The sequence below is a fragment of the Leptosomus discolor genome, chromosome 4 (assembly GCF_034619465.1).
Source record: "Leptosomus discolor isolate bLepDis1 chromosome 4, bLepDis1.hap2, whole genome shotgun sequence".
NCBI classification, from domain to species: domain Eukaryota; kingdom Metazoa; phylum Chordata; class Aves; order Leptosomiformes; family Leptosomidae; genus Leptosomus; species Leptosomus discolor.
Genome location: NC_141394.1, coordinates 43,055,759 through 43,074,475, shown reverse-complemented (window position 1 = coordinate 43,074,475; position 18,717 = coordinate 43,055,759). Strand labels below are relative to the sequence as shown.

Genomic DNA, 18,717 nt, shown 5'->3' with positions numbered 1-18,717 from the left:
GAAGCTGATTATGAAACACACAAGAGTGATTTTTTTTTTTTTTTGGTGCATCTGTTTTTGTTACTTCATTCACGTTTTATGGCAGCTTTTCATGGGATTCTACAGTATACTTTGCAGTTCTTTCAAGCTTTTGAGATTGATAAGTAGGGTCCTTTTAAGTTTCAGCTCTCTGAGCTAGGTCGGTGTTAAGTAGTACTCCACATGTTTAATTCTCTGATTTCAGTATCTGTCAGGACCCGCAGCAAAACAATTCGACAAAGAGGAACCTTCAGAACAAAGATGAATATCGGGAAAGCTTACAGTGCCTTTAACGTCAGCAATGGAACAGATCTGGCTGTTGGCTTTACATCTTCCACAGTAGCTGTCTTTCTGTTTGGGACAAACTTTGTGCCTGTTAAGAAATTTGATACTGGTGATGGTAAACTTATTTATATTCTTCTGTTGGTTTTGGTATTTTTGCTAATAGGAATAGTATTTTACCACCAAATATGAGAGTTTCTCTAGCTAGAGTTATAAATATCATCACAGCCTTAATCTATAGAACATGTTTTAATTTTCTTTGCTAATGTTAGGGTATAAAACAATAATGTCCTGGTTCAGGATGTGGCAAAACTTTAGAAGAGCCTTTTTATGTGTTGTTGTGCACTTTAACAGTGATGGTGTGCATTTCATGAGCATTTCACAATGGGAAGTGAAATGTCCTTTCTTCTACCCTTGTGAGGATTCTCAAATACATACAGTGTTATTTATACTGTAAAAGTTGTTGTACTTTGGAGTATTGACTTTCAATTGTGGACCTAGCAAAAACAATCAAAATTTGAAATTTTAATACTTTTTATCTGGTGACTCAGTAAGAGGAAACAATCACTTCTATTTCCTACTTGGAATTTTATCACTTTATTGTACTAGGTTCATGTTGTATCTGCATGTTTATATGAGGCATAGTCAGTTACCAGATCCCTAGATGAATAAATCTGCCTTTATGGTACTGCAATGATAGTATCTGCATTACAGGCTGGATATAACCTCCCTCTTCTTTGTGCCAAATATGGTCCTAGCAAGACAAGGCTAGACTTTAAAGCAAAAATCTTAGTTCAGCTGGCATAAATTTAACTGGTCTGCCTAGTTGACCCTTAGAGAAGGGACAAAGGTAGAAGAGATCTGCCCAAAGTTTTTATCATCCTCAGTGTCCCAGACTATTGGAAAAGTCTGAGCCCTGAGCTTTGCAGGAGTTTTGCTTTGTCTTGTACAGTCGTCTGTGTTAGCTGCTACTAGGGTGGTGGGAGAAGTTTGCAGTAACTTGATATCCTCTTTGTCAAAATTTTCATGTGTCCGAGAATCAGGACTTGTGTAAACTTTGTCCAGCAAAGTATCCTTTGCAGCTGCATATGAAGAATGCACAGTGAGGAAAAGGTTGACAGAATTATAACACCATACTCTAAAATACGTCTTTTGAATATATTGTAACGTGATTCCCTGAAATTCACAAAGGAGGTGGCCACCTTTCAATTTTTTCTGTACTGTTTTGTCTAACACATAGTATGTGTTAAGAGGTTCGTACACGCAGTATTCTACAAGTTCTCTGTTTTATGCATTTGATTTTTCCATAGGCATGTTCTTCCAATGGATTCTCTGTGCCTCCATATGGATAGTTTCTTTGGTGGTCAATTTAATCCAGAATTGCCCCCGGTTTTGGCCTCTGGCTATGGTTGGAGGTTTTGTGTGGGCTACAGGTAAGGATAAAGAGATTCTATTTCTTGAATCACAAAGTAGTCCTAACTCTTCATAGAAAACACAGTGATAAAAACTTTTCCATATGTAAGGTACTAGTTATTTGGTAGTTACTTGGCTTTTTAAAGTCTTGGTATTAATGGAGCTGTATCTTATAGCAAATATTATTTTATTATGCTTATTTTATAAGCAGCAAATTCACACCAAAAATAACTTTTAAAATGGGATTGAGGAAAAGCCTGTGTTTAATGTATTTATTTTTAAAAAACACTATTTCCTACCACCTTGTACTTGCCTAAATTTCTTTGCCTTCTGAACAGTCACAGAATCTAAAGCAAAAATATACAAGATCACAGTCTAGTTTTTAACTGATTTTAATTTTGTGTTTTATATTTCAGGCAATGTTACAGTTGTCCCTATTGTTAAAACTATTGGCTTAGCTCTTGGTCTTTTGATATGGGCTTCGTTTAATTTGCTAACAGGTTGGGCAAGTTCAAGGTGAGTATGTTTAAGTCTCAAGTTTACATAATTAATGTTGCCAATTCTTCGTTAATAACTGCAGTGAAAACTCTTATCACCAATAAAGAGGATTTATCATATATATAAGATCTTGTTCCCTCTCAGTGGAAAGTACTCAGGTTAATTATTTTATCTTTTTGTGTTTCCTCTGTCTCAGTAGGAAGAAGAATGCCCAGTGATGTTCATTAACATAATTGGGTGAATAAATAATGTATTTGTTACAGTACAGTACACTATATTTTTCTTCTACAGCATGAGCTGATAAAATAATTTAAATTAACTTCAATTTTTAAATACCCAGATTTAAAAAAATCAGTGTAAATTAAATTACTTTAAAGATTAGGTTTGTAAGGTAGATGTAGCTTTTTGCAAGCCAGCTGAAGCACCAACCCAATATTGCAAATATAAACTTTATTTACATGAGTAAAGATTTACAAGACTGGGTTATAATTTGACTATTTGTATGCGGTCAGTGCAACTAACTGAAACTGGTTGAATATTCCAGGTTTGGTTGGTTTGGAATTGACCCAGAAGAGGTATCAAGACCAGTCTTAAATTATATTGGAGCTGGACTTTCACTTTTAAGGTAAAAATTTATTCTTAAAATAAATTTCTGTAACGTAAAATATATATTTAGTAACCACAGGGATAATTTAACTGGGGAGCAAGTGTATTGAAGTATTTTTTGCAAATTGATTTACTGCAGCATTCATGAACTATCCATACCCAGCTGGTCAGTGTTGTGTTTCAGAATAGAAACCTACGTGATACTCAGTACAGTTGTGATTCGTAAACACAGAAATGTATTTTTATGCTGGTAGGGATGTTCAAGGCAGAGCAGTGATGCACTGAATTTCTCTCCGTAGCTAGGTTATTCAAATTTTATGAGAGAGGAAAAACTGACTAGAAGAACCTTGGTGAGAAAACCTTAGTGAGATTTTCAATCTGACTTCACTCGGTCAGAGGTACAAAGTCTTCCTCTTAACTGTAGAGTATGCCATAGGACCTCTTCCCAGATCCTTTGGGGTCCATGAAAAGCCAGAGACTTTACATTAGCTCTTATCCTTAGTGGTTACCTGTCTTGTATCTCTTAAGCCGCACTTACAACTCCCCAACAGTGACTTCCTTTGGGATCTTCAGGACTTCTATGCTTATTTTTTGTTTATTATTTGTATGAGTGTACATTTTCATCCAAACACAGAAGGTCTTTGTTACGTAGCAGTGCTCTTGCTTTCCAACTGGGTGGCCAGGAAGGCCTTTCTAGGAACTCAATGGTGGTCCTAAATCCCAGGGGCAGTAGGCTTGCCATAAGCATGCTAAGCAGCAGATGCACATGATGCCTTTAGGAAAAGAAGGGTGTTAAGAACATGGAGATGATGGGGCCATTCTTGATTACTAGGAGGGACCTGCTGCCTTAGATTCATGAATTTTGCTTCCACTCTTCCTCTTTCCTAAGAGTCCGCAGCTTTTCACCCGTTGCTGTTACATGTAGCACATGATTTTGTGAGGTACTCACAAAATAGTAGCAGTACTGCTATTTCTGACTGATGAATTCATTCACCTCACCACCTGCTTCCTGCCTGTTGCTGAAATATCATGGAGAAGTGATCAACAGGGAAAAAGGTGGTGACCAAACATGTTTTCCTGACAAGCTGCACAAAGCCCGTGTATGTTGCTCTGCAGAGCTCAAAAGCATGTATTTCATTTTAGCCTCCTCTGTGGAACCTGTATATGTTTGCGTAGTCCCTCTGGAGGAAGCTGATGTCCTTGTATGTCTGTCCTTATTCCTTCAGTAGGAGATGAATTGTACTTCAAACAGAGATGTTCTGTTTACAGTTATGAGGAGGAATTCCTAAATCATTAAAATATCTTTCATAAAAATAAAACCCAGATCCTGCCAGTTCCGGTTACATGTGTTTACCTGATTTCCAGGAGCTGGACGTATCCTTTCTTCTTCATTTTATTCACTTAGTGCACTGCACCACGACTGAGCAATACCCCTTCTCCTTGCACGTATGCGTGAGGCCCTGTAGGACCAGTATTCCCTCACTCACATGTGATAGAAGACTGAAAATTAGTTTTTTTTCCTGGAGCCCAGAGTCAACTCTGTGCAGCTTTAAGCTGTTCCATATAGACTTTTCATGCAGATGTTCCATTGTATGTGTGGTTTAGTACAAAAGGGTACAGTTAACTAAAGCAACTGTTGTTAACATGTGGTTGTAACTACACACTGTAAAAAGGAGACATTTCAATCCCATTACATAGAAGAGAGATCTATAAAGTCATACAAAGACTAATTGCTTTACTTACTTTCACTTGTTTAAGACTGTTAAAAGCAATTGTATTTTAAAAATATGTTGAAGTGACTCTAGGGCCATAATGAAAATAAATATGCCTCCAAATATAACTTTTGTCTCTGGACACTTAAATGTTACATCCTTATGAGCTGACATGGTATTTATTGGTGTATTTTTCTCTTCTGAGTGCTGTCATATTTCTTTTTATAAAAACTGAAGTCCAGAGTTCTTCTACTTCATTAGAAAGCACGCCTTTACTGAGAGAAAGTGTAAGTATTCTACAGTTGTTTTTTTACAGCAGTGAAAGTACATATCCATTTAAAAACAAAAAAAGTTGCTTAATGTTAACCATATTTGCTAGGATCTGTGGTAGACTTCATAAAACTATGTAAATATGCATTGATTGTGTTTAGTTTGTGGATCTTGTATATCCAGTGGAATGTGAGCAACAGAAAAGGTTTTCCCAAGTGTTCTTTCCCTGTTGTCAGCTTTAAATGACTTAGAAGTCTTTTTTCATTATGACAGAGATTTATTATATAAAAGACAGAGTGTGTTACTTTCCTATCTGAGAAGAAGAAGCAATTCTAATTAAAACTTAGGTGAAAGGCAATGGTGTATAACTTATCCACCAGATTTTTTGACATGTTACAGAGCCAGGAGACTCTGAAGGGTCGCTGATTCTCAGCATCAGCTGTGGCACAGGTTGGAGGCCAATGAGGGGTGCCAGACTGGCTGTTGCTCCTTCAGGAGCCCAATGTATGCAACAAAAGCTGGAGAACAATAGGCTCCTACTACCATTGTACCTTATTCTTGTAAGTCAGTGCTCAGTTGCTACCTGATCGGAGACCCCCTCAGAATTTTCTAGCTGTGCTAATGCTCACTAGAGATTCCAGTCTACCAGACAAAATCACAGAAGACAATCTGATTGCAGGATTAGAATAAAGGGACGTTGCAATTTGTTTGTGCTGCAGACAGGGGTTTTAATTTCTCTGTTTGCAAATAGACCTAATATTCTCATAGTAACACTAGAGCTATCAACAAAAGGCAAAACCACATCAATAAAATCTATCGATTAAATCATTCATCAAATTTAAGGAAGGACAAGTTCTGAAAATCAGATCTACCTACATGCAGATTAAAAAAAAAAAAAAAAAAATGCTAGTGGGTGCTCTGTTATGCAGTAAACCCAAAGTCCATATCCAATCTCGTACTTGTAAACTTCAAGGTAGGTAGATCCAATTATTAGTTGCTTTTATTAAAAAAAAATTTCTACTTTCTTCAGAGTATTTCTGTAAATTCTTTTTGTTTCTCCTCTCATTTTCATTTTATTTTCTTAGAACAAAACTGTGCTGTTTAATTCAATGTTTGAGATTTAAAAAAAAAACCCTAAACTAAACTTGCGTGAAAACTCTTGGTTTTTTGCAGTCTATTAATGTTTCTGAAGATAACTCTGATGACTCATGGGTGGACAGACTTTCTCCAGCAAAGAAGAGACTTATGCAAGTTATTAACAGTTCTTTTACTGGTGCAGGCCAGGTAGCCAGAGAAAGTAGTTGAACAGAGGGTAAAAGCAGAATTTGTGTCCTGTGGTTTTCCTAGCACAGTCATGCACTAATAAATAACAGGTTTTAAAGTACTAGCGTAGCGTGGATATCTGTGTATGAATACCTGCACAACTAATCCGATTATTTCCTTTGCATTGTCGTGTGCGCTTTACATTACCAATTAAGTTTTAGTTACTACTACAAAAGAAGAACATATGGTAAGGCAAATAGCAACTAAGTAATTACAGAGCTGTTTTTATCACCTGGTTGATTGGCACTCCAGCATAGGAGGAGCCTGTACTAATGCAGGCTTCCAGGTATCGTTTCCAAGTGAATACTGAAGTGCTCCAAAGTGGAAGCAGCAGCTACCAAGGGGCCAGTGTGGGGAGTGGAGACAGCCAAGAACACAGTGATCTGGAGGTGGAGAAGGGAACTAAAGAGGCAATGAACCTGAGAATAGTTACAAAGAATACATAGACTGCAACAGTGAAGCTGAGGGTGGGAGCATTTTAATTGCATGTTTGTTCATTTTCTCCTAGCTCTGCTTTTAGGAAATTCGAAAAAAGCCTTGTCATTAATGTAGACTGCAGGCTCTTGGGGCAGGAATTGTCTGTTACTTGGCCACAAAGTATAGGAAAACTAAGTTACTATGTTGGACCATTTCTACTCTAGAAAATAAAAATGTGCTAAAATGTATTATTTTTATAGTGTTGCTAGCAATTTTCGTACGCTATGCAGTCTTTATCTGCAATACTGGACTTGCCTTAAGTGCATTGTCTACTTCCCTAATTAACACTAGGCTATTTTCTCTGGCTTTGCTCTTTTTAAAGAGGATGCAGCCTGGCTGTAGTAGCTGGAATACTCTATGGTTCCAGTTTTGTACCAGTACTTTACATCAAGGACCATGGAAGAAGAAATGAAACTATATATGCAGGAGCAAGTCAATTTGGTAAAAGCTAATAGATCACTTCTGCTTTACTTCATCAGTATATTGTGTTCTCCTGCTTTTGTAAAGGCATAGAGTGAAATTCTTGATATGCCTGAAAATATACCGTGACAATTTACCAGTCCTGTACTAGGTTATATATTGTCATAATTATAGTATAGTGCTAGCACTCCTTTTTTCTCAGAGGTGAATTACACCATTGAAAAAACAGTGAGAAGCAGCCCAAAGGGGTACCATACTTAACTCATACTTATGTTTCAGAAGGCATTAAAAACTAGTACTCTCAAAATACAAAGTTCGTATGTCTGGAACATGAGGTGAACAAGGGCACAAGCTGTACCAATTGCTACATTAGTACACCAGTAAAGGAGGAGGAGAAGGATGATCATAACTGATGAGCAGAAGAGATACATAAGTACATAAGTAATTAAAACCTTACAGTTTTTGAAATTGAAACCTTTAATGTAAGCTACCATGTAATGTAGTGGTCAAAATTGAGACACATTCTTCAAGATAAAAAAAGGACAAAACTGTGCTGTGTGTAGCTTACACAGCACAGTCCATGTCTTGCCCTTAAATGTACAGAAAAGAAACAAGGCTATATACAGGAACACAAACGTAGATGGTCAGGAGAGATGTAATTCTGTAAAATCCCCGCCCCAGTTTTGTAGTCTCACCTGAGGGGTTTTTTAAGGTTTTCATCAATTAATTCAGTAGTCTGAGTAATAGAGTTCTGAAAATAACTTGCAGAAATGGCATCAACACAGCAGTTAATTCATGTTTAATATACATGCGATCAACGGGATACATTCACAGTCAGACTGGCAGCTGTATTTGTCACAATTACAATTGAATTTGAGTTGTTAGTAGTAGCACCTTACATGTTTTTGTCTATGTGGATGCTATCAGTGAAATAAATTTAGTTAAAACTAATAACTTATGTTTTAGACTAATATTGTTTTGTAATTTTGCTTTCAGATTTAGATTATGTTTTTGCACACTTCAGTGGAATATTTCTTACAAGTACTATCTACTTTTTGATCTACTGTGCAGTTAGGAAAAATAAACCTAATGTTTATCCCCAAGCCATATTGCCAGGTATGACTGTTTTTAAATTAGCAATTCATTTCAGTTACTACTTCTGACCGTTTTACAGTAATTAGTTCAAGCTATGTGTTGGAATTGTAGTTCGCCTTTCAAGTCTCTTAATTTGACTTTTTCTCTTTTGAAAGATCACTCCTATTAGGTTAATTAATTAAGGTTAGGAAACAGTGATAAATTTCATTCTAATCTAGAACAAAATGACATTTTGCATGGCAGATTTTCAAAAACTGACTCTGCCAGAGTGGAGAGCACATAGCCCAGAAAATTGTGAACTTTAATTAATGTGCTACTTCAGTTGGAATGGCTGATTTTATCCCTTGAGCTTTGGTTTACATTATCAGATCCAGCTTGTTGAAGTAGTTAACATACTAAAATACATACATACAATTTCTGTATTGTGCTATAAATATAAATGTTCCAGAAATTGCTGTCTATAGCTTGCTGTGCGTGTTTTTGATTGGGATTTATTTTTCTAGGGTTTGTTTCTGGTGTGCTTTGGGCAATAGCCAATTGCTGCTGGTTCATAGCCAATCACTATCTCAGTGCTGTGGTCAGCTTTCCAATAATTACTGCAGTAAGTACATAAAAAATAAAAACTGTGACTAGAATTAAAAGTGACGGGGTTTTTCCCTTCCCATTTGTGGAATTAAATTGAAATTATGACGTGCCTAGAGCATTTTAGTCAAGAATATGCATTGCCTTTTCTGCTAGTCTGTGCTAGCCTTTGGTTTTTTAGGAACACACGTGACTGACAAGCACCATCTTGGTCAATGGAATGGGACAAGTCTGCGTGGGGACACCTGTGCATGAGTCAGCAGATTCTGCTGGTCCTCCCCGACACGTGGCGCCGCACCAGTCCTCCCAGTTCCTGCCATGCCTGCAGTATACCTTACATTAGGTGGGGGAGGAGGAGGAAGAGGAGGTGCGCAGGCTGGGGGGAAGCAGTGGGGGCAGCAGCTCTGGGCCTGGCAGGAAAGCTGTCTGCCTCAGCCCTGCCAAGCTGAGCTGTCTTGCACCCGTTTCTGCTGGTGTATATGTGGCGCTGGTACTGCCGTGCGTGTTGTGCAGGTGGCGAAGCAGCGCTGCCACGGCAGGGACTGCTGGCTTCCTGTATTCCCAACTGCCTGGAGCTGAGGAGGATGCTGGTGTGGTGGGACACCATGCCCATAAGTCCCTCAGTTTGAAAAAACAACACACACACACACCCCCCACAAAAAAAAAAGGGAGGGGTGTGGGAAACCCCAAGCCAAGGCCAACAAAACTGCAGGCTCTCCCGCCAGGCAGTGCTCAGGCAGACGGCTTCTGCGCCCCCACCGCTGCACAGAACTGCTCCCCCCGCTGCTTCTCCGCTTGCCCGTGTGCCTCCCCGCAGGTCCCACCTCTGCGCCCCGGGAGAGGCCGCTCACTGCCAGGGGCTCGGGGCTCCCTGTGGCGCCAGGCAGAGCCCCCACCGGTGTTCGCGGGCTTTGTGGAGTTCGCTGTGCGGCCGGGAGGACTGGTGGAATCTGCCAACCCAGAGAGTTGTCCCCGCGGAGAGTTGGCCATGGAGAGTTGTCCTAGACTCAAAATTGAAGGATTAATGGAAAGCAGTTTTGGTAGCTTGGTTATCAGTGTGCCTAAAGGGCAAGGATATAAAATCGCGAAATGAAAAATTTAAGGACAGCACTGATGAGAAACTGCCTGCCTGTCTGGACCACGGGTTCAGAACTGCTGCTTTATTTCATCGTAGAGAGAATTTCAGACATCTATTCATCACATCCCTTTAACAATTTGTTTAATTTTTCAAATGCATTCCTCTTGCAGTGTGCATTACCTAGAAAGTGAAGTAACACCTTAGCTATTATTCAAATAGTAGTTGGCAATTTCACTGGGAAGCAGCACCCACAAATACATCTGGCCTGAGACACTGTTTCCTGCTGGCCTAAATCTTTGTCCTATCAGCTGTACTGAAGATGGAGAGAGGAAGGTCACTGTCCAGACATCTGTCAAGTGTTTCTGAGAGCAGCTCTAACGGGAAGCTTTAACAGAGCCAGATTTTGCTTCTTGTTCAGATAATTTCTCATCTGCCATGAAAATTCAGATCATTGCTCCCACAGGGGGAAAACTATATTACCAGGAGTGCCTGGAAATTATCATTGTGTATCACTGTTTGCTGTTAGCTGGCAAATCTGTACAACATCACAGATAATCAGTAGGTTAGAATCCTGACCTGTCTATCCGACTGGCTTTGTGCTTTGTCCAGATCCCTGCTGTACAGGAAAAACATTTATGTTCCAGTCTATTGATACCATACTAAGCAATAAAATCAAACTTTTGTCTGACTAATATGTCATGCTAATAAAGGAAATGTTAGGAATATCCATGGTAGCTGCCAATAAGCCTGAATAGTCCTCTGAAATGTGATAATATTGTGGACTGTAGTCTGGACTAAAGTGAGGCATGTTATTGGGAGCCTACCAAAGGAATATATAACAGCCAGTGCAGATTTCACTGTGTAATTTAGAAAGAAGTTGTGCTTTCTCAAAAAAACAGTCTCTTGCCTCTTTAGCCCTTTTTGAAGTTTTTATTGTGTCTAACTCTGTAAAGATTTCAGTGATGTTTATGCTTTTGCCATGAGTGCTGTGATTGTATGGAATGGAAAGGCCTAGATCTGTTACCCAGACAAAATTCAACCACCCTGAGAACAATAATGAGAATTTTAATGAAATGCTGTAATGTTCAAATGAATCTTATTCTTTAGGGTCCTGGCCTTGTTGCTGCAATGTGGGGAGTCCTTGTATTTAAAGAAATTAAGGTAATCTTTTTAGGTCTCTTACCTAGTCTCTCTTGCTCTAGGAACAGCATGACTTGGTATACAGCTGTATCTCTTGGCTTTGTCCTCCTTACAAGTATTGCATTATGAAGCTGGAAGTCATATGCAATAATAAGTTTTCAAAGAAAGATGAAGATCTGTGAACAATTTTTACAGGAGTGAAGATTTGAATTTCGTAACTGTATGAGCAGCAGTGGGACTAATGAAGACTGTAGGAGGGCCAGGAGGCGGTATACCAAGCACAGCCTGAAAATGGTCTTTTTTTGAGCCAGTTTTTCAGTGGGGGCAGGGGAATGAGCAGTTGTCCTAATGACATAGACAAGTAGGTTAGACTTTTAGGGTCGGATTCACCGAAGGACCAAACAGTGAGACAGAGGTTAGTTGGCCTTGCTAATTACAGTGTAGTGCAGAGTTCCTAAACAGATATGGCAGTGATGGCCTAGAACAGGCTCGTTTACTCTACTGGATGTTAACATATATGGAGAAATTATTTTTCTAGTGGAATTTGAAGCGTTGAACGCTAGCAGTGTAATCCTCAGGTTCCAGCTAATCTGTCCAGGATCCATAGGTACCTAATTTGCCACAGGAGATCATCTTTCCCGATATTTTTGGTGACTGTGTAAAATGCGTTCGGCATCCTTGGATCAGGAACTAGAAGTTCTCTCTCCCTCCCACTGCAGATTAATGTTGAACCACGCCAGAAGACCATCACGTTCATTATCCAAATCTTTGTGACTCACCAAGTCTTTCATCCATTTTAGAATAGTCTCTGCAAAAGTGCTTACTGCTTAAAAATAATCTGAACATAGACAAAGGGCTTTTAAAATGCTTTTAAAAATGCTGAATTAATTTTGTGAATATTTTGCTAAGTGCATGGCATCACAGATTACTGATATTAACAGATTTGCTGTTCAAACAGTTTACAAGCATTATATGAAGTAAAATGGTATAAAATTTACCATTTCATGTAATGGATTTATTAATTTCGTCATAAAATGAAACCCTAGTTCTTTATTTTACTTGTTTTTGTGGTGTGTATTATGACAACATGATATTTTTATTTTTCTCTCCTTTGCTTATCCAGGGACTGAAAAACTACGTGTTACTCTCAGTAGCATTTTGCATCATTTTGGCTGGATCACTCTCCACAGCTTTTTCTAAAGTTTGAAAGGATCTTCTGGACCAGTAGATGGTGCTACTGTTTAATATAATCAGAAAGACAATAATGGTGTATCACAATACATACATAATATTCAAAATGTGTGTCCAACATTTACCCTAACTTGCTTCAGGCAAGTGAAGAAGAAAACCTTTGCTAAATGTTTCTATTTGGCATGAAAGAAAATCCAGAAATGTTTGGTTTTGCATTTCTTGGAACAGTGAGAATATGAAAGGATTTTATTAAATAAAGCTAAATGATTTTATAGTTACTAATTATTTTTTTGTTCTGATTCAGGTACTAAACTTCATGTCCTCATAAATTGCAGTTCACTGTTGTGATGGTGGATAAAGGGATTTTAATTCTTGGTCTGTAATTCTGTATGTGTTTGCAAGCTGGTTTCTTTTATCATAATGTTGTGTTTTACTGACTTGAATATAAAATATATCTTGGAATATTCTTTATGGAACTGATATACATGAAGATGTGAAGCATTGTTTTTATTTAGAAGTATTCTCTAAAGTCATCAGTTTACATAAAAAACATCTTCCAATCACTTCAGAATTTTGAAGGAAAATAGAAAAATATGGTGCTGTAAAATAAATTACTTGTGTTTGCTGCTAAACTGTTTGGTTGCAAGAACATTATGTGGAGATCAGGACCAGGATGTGAATAGTTGGGGAAGTTTGGATTTTTTTATTTCGGTTGCAAGTAAATGTTACATTTCTGTGTTGCAATATGAGCTAAGTGTGTGGTTCAAAGTTTTGTTTCCAAATAACTTTGGGCATTTTCTGAATACTTACTTTTGTTTTCTATGTAGCATATTCAGATCTTGAAATTTACGTATGGCATTTATTACATTGACACATCGTGCTGAAACTACCCAATCATTGTTCTACCCAGAGCAAGGTCATCGATATGTAAATCTCTGCTGACAGTTGTTGTCGTAACTTGTTTCTTAAAAAAAATAAATAAAAGAAGTAGGTTTCACAACATTTTTAGGCAAACTAGCCAGCTTCTAACTACCTGTCCTGCTAAAAGCCCTAATATCTGAAGGAAATTCCTGATGAGGAATGTTATGTCCACTGTTCCATGACCACCACTAACATGGAAAACTGTTTCTTACTCGTGGCAGCTAACCTTTATATCTGCAAAGCATGTTGTCTGAACCTCCCCTTAGTCTTTTCTTCAGTATGTTAGACAACCCCAGCTCCTCCAGACTTCCCTTGTTTGTAATGTGCTCATCACTTACCCTGCTCTTTTCTGAACTCTTAAGTGGACTAGATCTGCCTGGACAAGCTAGCCATGGCAGTCAGACTACAGTCTTAACAAAAACAAAGAGCAGCAGCAGCAGCAAGGTTTTGATTTTTTTTCCCATCCAATTTGCAAGTGCTGTTCGTCGTTACACATCAAAGTGTGACGCTTTTTGCCATCACAGCTTGATAGTGTTAACATGTTCAGATTGCAATCATAATTTCTCATTTTTCCCTTCCACCCTTCTTTGTCTATTACTTATCAGGTTTGATCTTAGAACTATTACTCAGCCTGCTTTTACCCATCCTGTGTTGTTTATTCCTACCCAGGTGTCAGAACTTGGTGTCTGACAGGCTTTTTCCCCTTAAGGCATTTCTCTAATTTTGCTCTGTATGTTAACCCTGTCCTCCAAGTTGGCAGCTTTTCCAGCCAGATGTCATCTGCAAATTTTATAAACATACTCTCTAATTATTGTAAATAATTTATTAAAATGCTGTATGATACTGGCCTTTGCTTACTTTTTGGAATCTAATATAATACTACTTTTCACTCTGACAGGGAACAATCGATTACTCTTTTGAGTACAATTTCCCTCTGCCTTACAGTGATTTTATTTAGACTTCATTCTCCCAGCTTTTATGTAACATGTGATACAGTTGTTCAAGTCAAGATACGTTATGTGTACCACCTCAGTAGCTGATACTGGAAAGAAAACTAGTCAGTTTTCTTTCCAATATCCAGGTCAGACACAATTTCTTCTTGACAGATCCTTCACTGTTACTTACCTGGCCAATATTCTGTTGACTCAGATAAGGAAGAGTAATTTGTTCACATGTTTTTGAAATAACTTTAATTAAATTGGACATTGATAACTGGAATATACCCCATGCCAGAAAATTGCTGATAAACAAAGAATTGGCAAAACCAAAACAGTGTTCTCAGGCTCCTCTACTTTACAGATATGCTTTAATATGTCAGTTATTTCCCAGTTGGTATCAGTTCTTACTCCTGTGTCACTGTTCGCAGCCCTGTTAACACTGAGTGTGATCTGTTTAAGTAAGACTGAAGGAACAGGGGAGCTGTGCACTTTATAATGTCATTGCTGAATAGTTACAGATTATCCTATTTCCACACAGGTACTGACGAAGATACTTGTCTTGTAACTCACTATTTTGCTAAAATAATTGCAATGCTAGACAATATTTATAAACATAGTGTGATTATAGCACCCGTCCACTTTGATGTACCAATGCAATTGCTTGGGAAGGACCTACCTACTACCTGTGGGTCACTTTCCACATTTGGTTAAAGTCTGCACATAGAGTCTACAGTATTCAATGAGGTAGGCTCTTCGCTAGTTTATAGTAAGTGAATTACTGATGCCTCAGTCTGGAAAAGCGTGTGAAAAATGGTATCTCCTGGTGGTCTTCCGCAGCTGGGCAAGCCACGGTACTCACCGAAGAGTCAATGCAGAGGGGCTGTCATGCAGTTGCTGGTCAGGGTGCACCAGCCCTGCTTGGTAATTTGTATACCCAGGTGTGTGAGGAATAACCGAGCAGGATTGCTCAAGCCCAGTCACTGTGGGTGCTAGTTCATCCCTAACCTTGGCCAGCTGTTTCCCATCCTACACTACAGCGAGGTGCCCTAGGCTTTGCCTACTGCTGCAGAGCCTTGAAGCTTTGTTTTGTTTGGTGCTGTGAGTATCCTGAGTGAATACATCTTTGGTTTTTCAGATGTTTAGCCTATAACTTATAGTGACAGGACAAGCTGGCTACTGGTGTTGTAGTGGAAATGTTATGATAGTTTAGCAAGTAGTAGAAAAATTTGTCCTGGCAGTGCCTGGTTTTACTTGCCTTAGTTCAGATTCTGTTTTGTTCGCTGCATTTGTTATTTGTTGTGGTTTAAGATAAACGTGAAAATGGGTAATGAGACTGAATCTGTTCGTCCATCGCTTATTAGAGGTCTGGCTCTGGCTTGAGCTGGTTGTGCAAAAAAATGAAGCTGACATATCTTGGCGGATGAGATGCATTTAGGCTTTAGGTTTAAACTGTTACCATGCGCTTCAGTTTGTTTTAACTGAAGAGCCTTTTCTCATATTATCTAAGAAGCTTCTACATCTCTCTTGAGGGATGCTCTTAGGTTAGTGTCTGGTATGGGCTCAGCATCCATCTGCTGGATGTGATTACAGGGAACAGTTCAGTCTTCCAGGGCAGGAGCACCTTTACATTTCCTGGTTTCTGTACAAGGTCATTGGCTTTCTGAAACAAACCAAAAAACTGGACTCCTGACCATAGCAATTGCCATGTAAATATCAGTGGTTTGATGCAGTTCTCCAGTCTATGTTGTAAAGCTATCAGATGTGCAAACTTAATGGCTGACTGCTAGGGCATTAAGTAAAATTCTTGTTCGTGAAGGCTCAAGTATGACCTTTGTTAAATGCTTTCTTAGCAGATATCCTACGGGACTTGTCTTGCCAACAGAAAAAGGAAAAAAAAAAAAAAAAGAACAAAAAAATCACCTCTTGCAGCTCTTTTCTGGGAACAGTCCCTTGTGTTAATTCATCAGAATTTATGGTTTAAATATGTATTTATTCCAAAATATTTTCTTATGATGCCCACTTGGAATATATTGGATAGCTATTCCACTCACTTCTGAGAGTTTCTTGTTCTTGAAGTTTCAGGTTTGAGGTAATACTGGTACTTCTTTCGTGCTAAAATGCTGGATTAACAGTTCTCTGTTTATAGAGCTGTTTATGCAAAACAGTCTGGCAGCAGCTGAGTTTAATAAGAGAAAATTCTGCAGCTAATGTAAATTATCTTGGCTCTGTTTATATCAGCATGTTTTTATATCAGTGGAAGAACTGACCCAGAATATTTTTATTTTTTTTTAGGGGGGTGGATGGGAGTGGTTGTTAATTTTTATATATATATATATATATATATATATATATGTATATATATATAATTGAAGGAAAAAACAAGAGTAGGACCAAGGTGGAACAGTTGCATATCTTGGAGAAAATTGTACCTTCAAATATTTGTTTGTTTAATAACTTCTAAGAATATATTTGAGCTTGCTTTAGGAATTTTTCTCTGGTAATACTTAGCAGCAAACTAGTCTTTAAATATAGGTAGACAGGGAATTTCCAAGTAACTTTTTTGTGCAGTGTTGGGAACCAGGGAACTCACTGTCACCATTTTTAGATTTGCCTTACCTGTTTATTCGTGTTCCTGTGTTTATTTCGATTAATTTTCTGAGACTTACTACCCTTCTTCCAGGGGGCATGATTGTTATCTGGAAAAATAATTTAAATACATTAATTCCCATGCCTTCAAATGTAAACAGTGAAAACTGGCATTACTTTATCCCTATATACATTTTTATATTTAATCTATATCATAATTTTCTTTTTAACCAGTATTCAAGGTTGATTAAATGCTAGTTCAACTAGTCTGACCTGATCCTTGAGTTCTCTTGCATCTGGCATGAAAATAAAATGACAGCCAAGATAATGCATGCTAACAATTAGTGTCGTCCTTTTTTTTTTTTTTTTTTTCATTTTGACCTTGTTTTCAAATAGAAGACTGAAGTTTAATGCTGTATTCTGTAATTACTGAATGACTAATGGATTTTACTTTCCTTCAGCTGCATATAATGCTGGTAGATAGTGACTGTGGAGCATTGTATTTTAGCTGATACAGCTGAAGTGATGGTTCTTAACATTTTTCATGCTTATCAGAAAACATATTTTTAAAATCTAAAATATATTTTCTCTTTAAAGTAAATGCTGAACAGTTCTTGTGCCTCTTATTGCACCAAAGAGCCTGTTTGAGAGTCTAATGTGAGAGAGGAAGTAAGACTCGGAGGAATCGGGACCTGCTTTAGTCCTGCTAGTGTCAGTGATTCAGGCAGCCTGACACCACCGTGCGTTTTCAGATTGTGTCAGTAACTGCTAATGATCTTAGGTTTTGCTATTTATATAGGAACCGATACACTAGTAATGAGATAAATTACACTTAGAAATACATTAGTTATTTCTCATGCCCCAACAATTTTAATGCTGTGGGTCTTCTGAAAACATTTCCTGTAGAACCAGGAAACAAACCACATAGTTCCTAGGGCCAAAGCAGGGAAGGGGTGGGGAGGGAAAGGGTCCTCACCTCGCTAGTTAGTGAAAAGGGAGAACTGGTAGCAGTAATGTTTCTGTGCCCTTCAGTTTGCTGCAGTGAGGGAAATAACTGTGTCCCAATCCTCTGAGCTACTCTCACTGAGCCCGTAGGCAAGCCTCCAAGGGCATTGTTTACTGTTACCATTCATGGACCAGGGAAAAAATTATAGCCTCTAACTGATGAGTCATTTTTCCTTTTTATTGTTTGCGGATGGAGGCTGTGGAGAGGAGCACTTGTTCAGGAGTTGCAGAATGATAGCGGCTCCCTGCCTGTATTTACACATCTGGGCTTTGATCCTGGCTGAGGAAGAGCCCCTGGAATGCAAAGGTCACAGGTTCTTCTCGGATCCAGCTAAGGGAGACGGGCTGGTCTGGTACTTAACTGGATAGTAATATTTTCCATCAAGCGATGCCTTGACTTGGCAGTTCATTTTCCAGTTGATTTTGTGCACAATTGAAAGGTTGGAACTTGTATAACACCATATCGTGGCTTGTGTTCCTTGAAGCATACTGTGCTCATCAAGGTCAGAGGAAATAGTTCAGGCTGTTGCCTGATTGTGAGTCCTCCAGATGTACTTGCAGGGAGCATGCATAACCTCATCTTCCAACTTCTGCTTTGTATGTTTGTGTCTAGCATTTTTGAGTGAAGTAGTTGAAATTTAGTTCATAAATCCATACAAAAGCTACTATTTCTAGCTAATTAAAGCTCTATGTGATTAAAAAATATGCTCGTTTGAATATTTTTAGAGATTGGCAGCGTTCATATTGTGTCATTTGTGATATGAACAACAAGATTTTATTAGAAAATAAATTAAGCACTTGCAATGTGTGACTGTAGCAACATACATTGTATTTTCTTGGCTTTCAAGAGGCTAGTCACCACAAAACTTTCTTCTTGCAGTCCTCTATCTTTGCAGACATTGAAGTAGAATGCTTGCCTTTTTTCCTTCTCCCCTGATTACACTTACAGTTTAGTGCCCGATATATTCTTCCTAACTCAGTGAGCAACAATCCATTCAATAAAGCAATAGCGAATCTCACAGAAATGAGGACAAGCTGAACTACATACATGTATTCAAGCATGTGATACCAAACCATTCTGTTCTTTAGCAGATCACACCTTTTGTTTTCAATTACTTTTATTTGGTGATTGCCAGTCTTGCCACAGTCCCCTGCATCTCCT

General features: G+C 38.4%; 1 protein-coding gene across 1 annotated transcript; it reads left to right on the top strand.

Annotated features, from left to right (window-relative positions):
* The first annotated feature begins 245 nt into the window (after nt 1-245).
* Nucleotides 246-12,121, top strand: TMEM144 (transmembrane protein 144). The gene is made up of 11 exons (XM_009947867.2): nt 246-418; nt 1,611-1,733; nt 2,130-2,229; nt 2,756-2,836; nt 4,735-4,816; nt 5,973-6,046; nt 6,922-7,040; nt 8,016-8,135; nt 8,618-8,715; nt 10,882-10,935; nt 12,038-12,121. Exons 1-11 carry the CDS (start codon nt 280-282, stop codon nt 12,119-12,121), a joined length of 1,074 nt encoding a protein of 357 aa, XP_009946169.1. The 5' UTR covers nt 246-279.
* The last annotated feature ends 6,596 nt before the right edge of the window (nt 12,122-18,717 follow it).